This window comes from Leptonotus elevatus, chromosome 8 (genome assembly GCF_054856555.1).
Source record: "Leptonotus elevatus isolate MCC_2025b chromosome 8, RoL_Lele_1.0, whole genome shotgun sequence".
In the NCBI taxonomy this organism is placed as follows: Eukaryota; Metazoa; Chordata; class Actinopteri; order Syngnathiformes; family Syngnathidae; genus Leptonotus; species Leptonotus elevatus.
Window position 1 is genome coordinate 24,650,372 of NC_141246.1, and position 9,218 is coordinate 24,659,589.

At 40.2% G+C, this 9,218-nt stretch overlaps 1 protein-coding gene and 2 non-coding genes across 4 annotated transcripts in view; 1 reads left to right on the forward strand and 2 right to left on the reverse strand.

Annotated features, from left to right (window-relative positions):
* Window positions 1-205: 205 nt before the first annotated feature.
* On the reverse strand, window positions 206-278 carry trnak-uuu (transfer RNA lysine (anticodon UUU)). The gene has a single exon. It is a non-coding gene; the product is annotated as a tRNA-Lys (tRNA).
* A 280-nt stretch (window positions 279-558) lies between these two features.
* trnat-ugu (transfer RNA threonine (anticodon UGU)) lies at window positions 559-631 on the reverse strand. The gene has a single exon. It is a non-coding gene; the product is annotated as a tRNA-Thr (tRNA).
* A 236-nt stretch (window positions 632-867) lies between these two features.
* The window catches only part of LOC147170279 (E3 ubiquitin-protein ligase DTX4-like), a 28,972-nt gene continuing 20,621 nt past the window's right edge, over window positions 868-9,218 (forward strand). Inside the window, exons 1-2 of one of the 2 annotated variants that reach the window (XM_086083031.1) lie at window positions 868-1,391; window positions 2,203-2,429. In XM_086083031.1, coding sequence (XP_085939157.1) covers window positions 1,363-1,391; window positions 2,203-2,429 — 256 coding nt within the window. In that variant the 5' untranslated portion in view covers window positions 868-1,362. Of the gene's footprint in view, window positions 1,392-1,695; window positions 2,126-2,202; window positions 2,430-9,218 lie in introns of those variants that run through there. The other variant, XM_086083032.1, reaches the window with a different exon arrangement.

The window sequence follows — 9,218 nt, forward strand, 5'->3', positions numbered from 1 at the left end:
TCGAAATGCAGTATTAAAAAACCGAGGGACATGATAGATTTATATTCCGTGTTTAGCTGAATGCCAAGTAAGCCTAAAACTGGTATTTTGTTGACCTGTGTATCATATATTTTGTGGTTTTCGAAGTACGGCAAAGACTTGTAGTGAAAACCTCTCAAATAAAAGGTAAGAAGGTAAGAATAGTTTTACGCTAATCAAAAGCAGTCGCCCGAACAGGGACTTGAACCCTGGACCCTCAGATTAAAAGTCTGATGCTCTACCGACTGAGCTATCCGGGCTTCGATGGTGATCGTTGAATAGCCATTTAAAATAGTTTTAGCATATTCTAGTGTCAAAAACGAAAAAAAATTATTCATAGTAAAGTAGTAAATAATACGGCACTATTGTAGTAGTGGTTTACTTTGTTTGTACGAGAACAGACGCTGCAAATTCAACTAATTTTAAAGGCAGACGTATTATTAACCGACTATACATTTTGCCCACACTTAAAACATAAAATAATTTCAGATAATTAATACAAACAAACATAGCGAGCAATGTAGGAAAATAAAATTAACTAGGCCCCAGCGAGATTTGAACTCGCGACCCCTGGTTTACAAGACCAGTGCTCTAACCCCTGAGCTATGGAGCCCACGACGTCTGGAGCTAGCAATGATATATTAAAATATTTATACACTGTGATACGTATTAAATTCCGATGGCACACATATTTTTTTAAATAAATTACGCAACTGTGTACACTACATCAAAACGTGATTTAAAATCATTGATCCAAGCTTCCTCTTTACTTCAACATGGGAAGGGAAATACCGTGGTTTCCACCAGGTGGTGGCAAACGTCGACTTTCCATACCTTTGACATCAGCCTCGTCTTTATACTAAGAACAACATGATTTGTGTTGTGGCGTTGTCATACAGACGCTAAAATGCAAACATCGGGTAAACATAATGGACCAAGCCATGACGACTGATGAAAGACTTATATTCGTTTTTTGGCTTTGAATTGTATGCGAGGTGCTGATTGGAGGCAGGCGGGGAAAGCGTGAAAGCAGGCCGGTGTTGTGCAAACCTGTTCTCACAGTTGGGGTTTCCCATAATAGTGCAGAGATGTTGGACGCGGAAGCATGAAGGACTTGAGGGATTTCATTTCATAATGACTGATATATGGTTTTTCTACTGGATCTCTATCGGATGTTACTCCTACATGGACTCCAGTTTTGTTTGCACAAAAAGGGACGTGTTCGCCTTTGTTCGAGTCCTTGTGGAAGCGAAGGGAGGAATGGTGGAGGCGGCAGGGAGCTACATGAGCGGAGTTGCCTCATGAAAAAGTGTGCGTCGATACAGGATTGTTTCAGAATTTTGGATGGTGGACCCAGGAGATCACATCAGCAGGTGAGTGGAACTAGATGGCTTAGATCATTAAGATTGACTTGTGCTTGCCATATACATTTATCACGTGTTAAAGCCAGCAGCACGTTTAAAACACACGGTTTCATAGAAAACGCAACGTTGCAATGTGTCCAATTTGTACGTTACAGTTATTTACCAGCGCAAACGTTGCATCTTGGTAGGTAGGGTACGACTGGAGTCCCCGGGCCTATGGAACCTGTTCGCGGATCCGGGTTGCACCCGAGAAGGAGAGTTGTTACTACTAGTCTGCGTTTTGGTGGGAAGCTACTACGCCCAAACAGCAAGAAAAACACACATTCTAGCAGCCGTCACATACACCCTATCGGGTTTTAACGAGAAACGATGTAGTACGTGCTTTATTCTACACGAAAAACAGCCAAAACGTTGCCTTTTATGCTTTGCCCGCATCAACATAGCCCTTCTACATGCAGGACTGATTACCTCAAGATGTTTAAAGGCCTTCGCTATAAGTCAACGACTCTTCAAGATATTATCGGCGTGTATGTAAGGATTGGTAGCAAAAGAAAAATGCTATCAATGTAGACTGTCTTTTGTCCGTGTATTATTCGTGACTGGTTAACCTATTACGGCGTTGTAGCAAGGACTTCGCTACATTAGGTTACTGTGATTTTCCTCGTTGTGGCCATGCGAGGAATTTGGCTTTTTGTAGAGGAATGCTTCGCTTTCTCTTGGCATTAGCTCTGTAGTGCATTCATGTAAGCTACATCACCTTGTCTTATTGTTCCCCTCTGCTGCTGTTATTTACATGTTACATCTTTAAATCCCTATGCAGGGCCAATACTAACAACATGCTCGTGGCCTCTGCTGTGGTGGTTTGGGAATGGCTGAACGAACATGGTCGGTGGCGGCCGTACAGTCCAGCCGTCTCCCATCAAATCGAGGCGGCCATTCGGAGTGGAGATACTCGCTGGGGGAGCGTAGTCCTCGGCCAGGTGGAGAGTCGACTCTCTCCGTACATCATTGATCTCCAATCCATGCACCAGTTCAGACAAGACACAGGTAAGACAGCGATCATGTTATGTGAATGTTAGTTTATGCCACAATGCAAGCATAGTCATTGTTGTGTATGCTCAGGGCTTTGAATCCATCATAACTGGACACCGGTTGTCTTAGGACTTAGAAGATGGTTGATTCTTCTCTCATTCGGGCAGGCTTCATAAATTGCATGCACATAGACTAGATGGGACAGCACTAGACTGTATCCTCAAATTTAGAGGTAGGCTATGCACCAAAAACACAAATCGTTTTACTCTTTTGGGATGCAGTACGACAGTCGTTAAAATACATTGGAGAGGCCTCTACCCGCCAATGACAGTTGTTTGGGTGAAATCCCTTTTATTCCATTCAGTTGTAACAATGGCTTTGGAGGTATCCACTTGAAGACCAAAAAGTATCTGTTATTTGTTTGAGGCAAATTTCTGAATAGCGTTGAGGCAAATTTCTGAATAGCTTTGAAATGGAGAAAAGGACATAATCGTATGTTCTAAGCCCCCTTTCATTGTTTAGAGGTAGCCTCTCAACTAAGGTTCATGTCCCATGTTAAGTACAAATAATTGATTGGAATTTTTCTAATTAAATTCAAATGACTACATTAAGTGAGCAAAAACATGCAGCTCAACATTAACATAACGCTGGTGTCGGGCAGAAACCTTGACTGTACCTCTGAAATCATCACTTTTCAGGAGACCCCAAAAACTGCATGTTTGTTTAACCATTAACGTTGCGTCAAAGAGAGCAATCCATTTTCAACACTTTAGATTGGGCAATATTTTGTACTGAAAATAACACCCACGTGTGTGGACTGACTAATAGTAATAGATTTTTGAAAAAAAATGTGACATATACTAAATTGTGACTTATGAGGTTTTGGCCCAACTTTAGCGATAAGTAATTGAATTCTTTCTGCGATTTTTTTTAAACACACTTGAAAATGATATTAGAATATTCACTTCAGTCTGTAATAAATGAAAATAAAACCACATCCCAACAATAAACATAACATAACATGGATTTGTTTCTGTAAAAAAAAAAAACACTTCAAAACATTTGAGAGTACTGAATGTCAGCTTTGTGTTAAGGCACATTTAGAGAGGAGCGATAGAAACACAGAGGTCGGGCCTGAAAAGTTGTATGATTATTCAGCAACTGTCTTGATGTCATGTCACTATTAGTTTTACTTTGTCAGAAATTACTGTAACATGACACATGATGTAGCAGCAACTCACTGTGTGTGACTGTGTTGTGTGTTTATAAAGTAATAGGAATCTCAGAAGTGTTTTGTATATGAAATATATTTAAAATGCACCTCTGTCAAACATGACATGTTTTGACATCTGACGTTTTTTTTTGTTTTGTTCATATGAACCATGACTGATTGGCACACAAAAAACGCAATATGTATAATATGTTGCCAGTAACTTCACTTATGTTGCTTATTTACAGCACACACCTTTGGCCTAAATTAAAGCATAAATTCATCAGTTGTACTCAGTTTTTGTTTTGTTTTTTGCCTGGGGGTCCTGAAAGCCCAGGCTTTCTTGATGCCTGCTGTCAACTCTGTTTTTGGGTCTGGTGGTCCTCATTTTACTCTTGATAATACTGTATTGTGGCCCTCCTTTTTCTCTTGTAATACAGTACTAGAGGAAAATGAGGGCCACCAGACCCAAAAACAAAGAGCTGACAGCAACTATCAAGAAAACCTGGGCTTCCAGGACCCCCAGACAATGCCACAGCACATCAAGGCAGTGATCAAGGCAAATGGATGCCCAACCAACTACTGAATATTGACATCATTTTGAAAATAACATCCATCCATCCTTTTTTCCCCATGCAAAACCAATGCAACCCGTTGAAGCCACAGGGCGGCCATCTTACCACTCCCACCTCACGAGCAGACTACTGTGTATATATACTATACGTACTACAGATTAGACATAGGATCTTAGTATAGGGCGTGGGGGAGTATTGTATTGTATTGTGGTAAGTGGACGGTATGTGCTACTTTGAGTTTGAAGACCCCCTTTTTATTTTATTGCTCAGTTCTTCAGTAAACATCAGCAAGCATATAATTTATAAATGTATTTAAGGCAAGTTGTAAAATGTCCAAAGTCCTCTTGTTTATGTTTAACAAATTAAAACACTCATAAATCATGCTGTTTCTACTAAGTACTGTCTTAAATGTTCCCCAATCTTGATATTGTAAATGTATAGAATCGTATACTAAGACACGTTTCTTGGGAGTGGTAATATGGCGGCCTCGCGGCTTCAAAAGTCTTTGCCTATCAGCTATGCAGTTATACATACAGATCAGTGGTCTGTGAGAAGTACGTCAGTACTTGACCCGGTGAGTGACAATTATACGGACAGACGAAAGCCCACATCCATTGTTTATTAGTCCGCCATTTTGTAAACTTCTCACCATTCGTCATTCGCCAAAAATACAGTGGTCCATCCGACGGACAAACCGTCACTCTATAGATTACTATATAGACATTGATCTATATACATTTCTGTATGTATACTGTATTTCAATATTAATTTAAGAAAAATAGGAGGCACTCTCTTTTTTTCCCCCTCAATGCATTGCTGATGTATTGGATTGGGACTCGGTGTCAGCAGACACTTAAAAACAAAGACTCGGACTCTGGTGCCAAAGTAGTGTGATCGAGATATCCCTAATTTTAATAAATGCGTATTAAAAGTCTGGTTTCTGGTGAATTAATGCAATCATTGGTTAGGTTTTCTTGAGTGTATGTAAACATACTATAATGTTATAAATAATGAATTTTACTATTAGTTCATTTCAGAAGTGTTTTGTGGACGCCTTTTTGTTCTCCTGTTGTTTCATCAGAATGAAGCTCCAGCTGGTCCAGCTGAAGGAGACACATTCCCTGACCCCCAGAAAGCCACAGGTCATTATAGCTATGGAAGGGTGTGCTGGGGGTGGGGGAGTGGCAGAAGCTGGGGCTAATAGCTCTCCCCAAAGACAGGAAGTGTTGGATTATCGTGAAAAAGTTGGAAAGTGTCTGCAATGCATCAAAGTATAAAACAGAAAGAGCCCTAAACTCATTGAGGGAGACAATGGCTGCTACGTTGTATGTGGTAAACATTGACTTTTCCGATACCTCTGCTTGTTCGGCTACATGGCACTGTTGTTGTGTGCTTGACACTTTGCAAACGAAGCTGGCAATAGGGTTAGACACTTTGCAAACGAAGCTGGCAATAGGGTTAGGGGGGAAATGGCTAAATTGACCACAAAAATTGATCCACACAAACGTTACTGCTTCAAAACTATAATTAATCATTTTAAAAACATAATTTTGCGTCGACGAGAGGCTGGAAAAATGTTCTGCCACTGTCTAACTTTACTGCACAGAGATTTATGCAGACGCACACAGACCGTCAATTGGCAGATTATTGCCATGGAAGTGCCCAAAGTTTGGGATCACTTTAAACTAAATAAAAATACAAAACATTTTCAAAATTGGATGTCGACAATGAAAACTGTTTGCAAACATCTGTGCAACTTTTTGCATCCTTGAATGAACCCAGAAGAAAAAAACAATGTGCGCACACACTCGCAAGCCTTCTCCGCTGAGTGAGATATGGGCATTAACACTTTGATCGACCGTCATTGTTAGATTATTCTGTGAAATGTTCTGTATACGAAAATGTAATAATAAAAAAGCATGCGAGCGTGACAGTCGCGGCTTGATCATCTATTTTTTAATAAGTCCTCACGTCCACTGCCATCAGGCAATTGGAGTAGCCATTAATAGCTGCAAGGGGCACTTAAGCCAGCAAGAGAGTGCAACTCGTAATTAATATGAAAATATTTAATTTGAAGTGAGCATAATGTAGGATTGAGCATCGATTATCGAGAACCAAGTGGAACCGGGACTAACATTCTGGTTCTCTCGGAAATGTTAAGATTTATAAATGTCAGGGGCGAGCTAAATTTCAGCGCAGCAACCCAGAAAGGGCCCGGCGGGCGGCGGGAATGCGTAACTCTGCCGACTGACCTTCGCTGCCCGCCGGGGCCCCTACTGAGCTGCCGGCAAAGTGGGCATTGAAATTTGGCACCGATCTTGCCAAGAAAGGACCATTCTGCTGCTGGCAGGTGGCTGTCGTGCTCGGCTCTAGTGGTGCAATGCATAGAAGAAACGCAGTGCTCTTTCCATAGACATATATGGGGATTTTTGCTATTTGTGGGCCGGCCTGGTCCCTATCCTCCACTGTATTGACCAGTTTACTGTTTTTTAATGCTTATTTTAAAATGGCAGAGTTTGGGTACAATATTAATGTTAAACTGTTTGCTTCATATTAAACCTATCTCACAAATGTTAAATCACAATGACAGTCACAGAATCTACTGAGCAATGCATGAACAAAAGCTCAGCAAAAATACTGCAGTTTCCCACAGTCACTAATGTTAGAGAGAGAAGAAACATTAGTGTGACCTGACCCTAGCATGTGCTTGCCTACTAGTCCGTGTATGTGTGTGTGCAAGCACATGCGCGCGCACATACAGGGAGGGTAGATGGAACAATAAAATCCAGATGGCCAGTCTCTTTCCACCTGCCTTTTAGTTGTTTTACGTTCTCTTTTATTTCAGATTATTTATTTCACTACAGTAGGATACCAAATTCAATCAGTAACTTTTTCTCTCGTCTCTGTGGGCTTCTCTACTGTGAGATACAACTGAGGGTATTGATAGTTTTCGATTACATTATTTCTGTGCCTTGGAAATAAATATCTAGCAGTATGATCAAATTCCCAGCCAAAGTGATGTGTAAAGAGAGGTAGCACAAAAAAAATGTAAAATGCAAAACAACTGTGGTGTGTGACATTGCATCATGACACAAACTTAGTTCAACTCACAACAGTAGCTTTTAGTTAAAGCCTTTTAGTCAAATTGCTTGTTTTCCAGTTTAGTAGCTGGGAGACATACTGCATTTTCAGTCTACTCCTAGAAACTTGGATGGATTGCTTTATTCAGAATCATTTTCATCTGCATCACAAAGCATCTGAGAATCCATTCTCCCAGCTGTTATATGTTGGTGAACATCATGCCATTAGTTAATACATTTAAAAAATACAGTCAACTTTGTTTATGGCATTAAAAATAACACAGACAAATTAAACAGCTATTATAATAGCTAAAATATCTTAAGTGGAATTTGAAAAAAGAGAATCCAAACACTTTCACTTTCTGACTTAGTCACTTTACGACCCTGATCCAGTGACATAATTATTTCTTCATTCCAGAATTGAATACTGCACACACACACAAAAAACACAAACAAATATGGTGTAAAATATGCACATTAAAACTAAATAACAATAAAATGATGAAAACACAAAAAGTGCTATTTACTTTTAAAAGGAACCCTGACTGTAATGACAAGTTTGCTCTATATTATTTATTTGGTTGTTACTGACATAACGATGAGATTCATTTTTCAAAACTCATTTCCAGTAACAACCAAATAAATAATATAGAGCAAACTTGTCATGACAGTCGGGGTTCCTTTTAAGAATTTCCTGCTCCCCTTACAATCTGGTTGATACATGTCCATTTGTGTATCTCACTGACAATACATTACATTAGTGGTACCTTGTGTATAGCCATTAGCTACTCTTTGGAGACACCATGAAGGTCCCTCCATGAACACGGTGTGCACCTAGACAGTTGAGATTGTTGATGGTAGGGCGATGTGAGACAAATTTCCAGGTTGCAGAAGATACACTGCGAGTAGTGTTAATTTTATCAGGCATTTAAAAATGTAGTCTCAGTTTTAGTCAAGTTTCAGTCACGCTTGTTAGTTTTTAACAAAGTTATGCCAAGCTTAAACTACGCGACTTTTTTGTCTTCCACGACAGTCGCGCTGTCAGATTACCCGATTAATTTGTTCTGTTTCATGGACCGGACGTGTAGTCACACTACAAGTCCAAATCCGCAGTGCTGTAATGCCGTCACTGGTTGTCGGGGAGGAGGAACAAGAAAAGTGGGAGGAAGGGTGCGTTGTATGAATGGAGCACGCGGGACAAGTGCGGCCGTGCCATTCTGCATAAACATGAGTGCATTGCTCTCGCTCCCTGCTCGGTAGTTATCAAACACTAAAATATTATATTGTGTTTGTATAGTTTGTGTAATTTTTACTGCTTAAATATTTATTCGTATTTGACTTGTTTTAGTACAGTGCATTTGATACGTGCATTCACTCCGAACCGCCTTTCGAGGGGGAGAAAAGTCCGGCCCGACTTCTATAAAAATATACTGTATATATCTGTCCCAAAGATGTTCCCACCCCTTCCTATGCCCAAATCATACTTAAAAAAATATATTAGAACGACAGAATTTTTTTTTGGTAGGCTACTCTACACGTCGCCGTTTCTCCTCTCTCTCGTTTCCGCCGTTGCCTCTCTCTCTCGTCTCCGCCGTTGCCTGATGATGGCAATGTTGGGAGGTGAATGGCTCCCGTCCATAAAATCTAAAATAATGTAACTTGATATTATTAGAATATGTGTTGCTCATATTAAATGGCAACAAATGTGCACAATGCGTGCGCTATGTGAGCTCAAGCAGCAGCGGGGATTTTTTTTTCCCCGGGTTCATCTGTCTGGTCAAGTCCCATGAGATATCCAGGGGAGAAATAAATATATTAAATAAATAAATAAAAATAAATAAATAAATAAAAAAGGAGCTAGAACGTGCTGGTCATTATGTGATTGATGTTTCGCTCCCTCTCGCTATTGGTCAAAGCTGCGGAACCAAAAGGACGACGG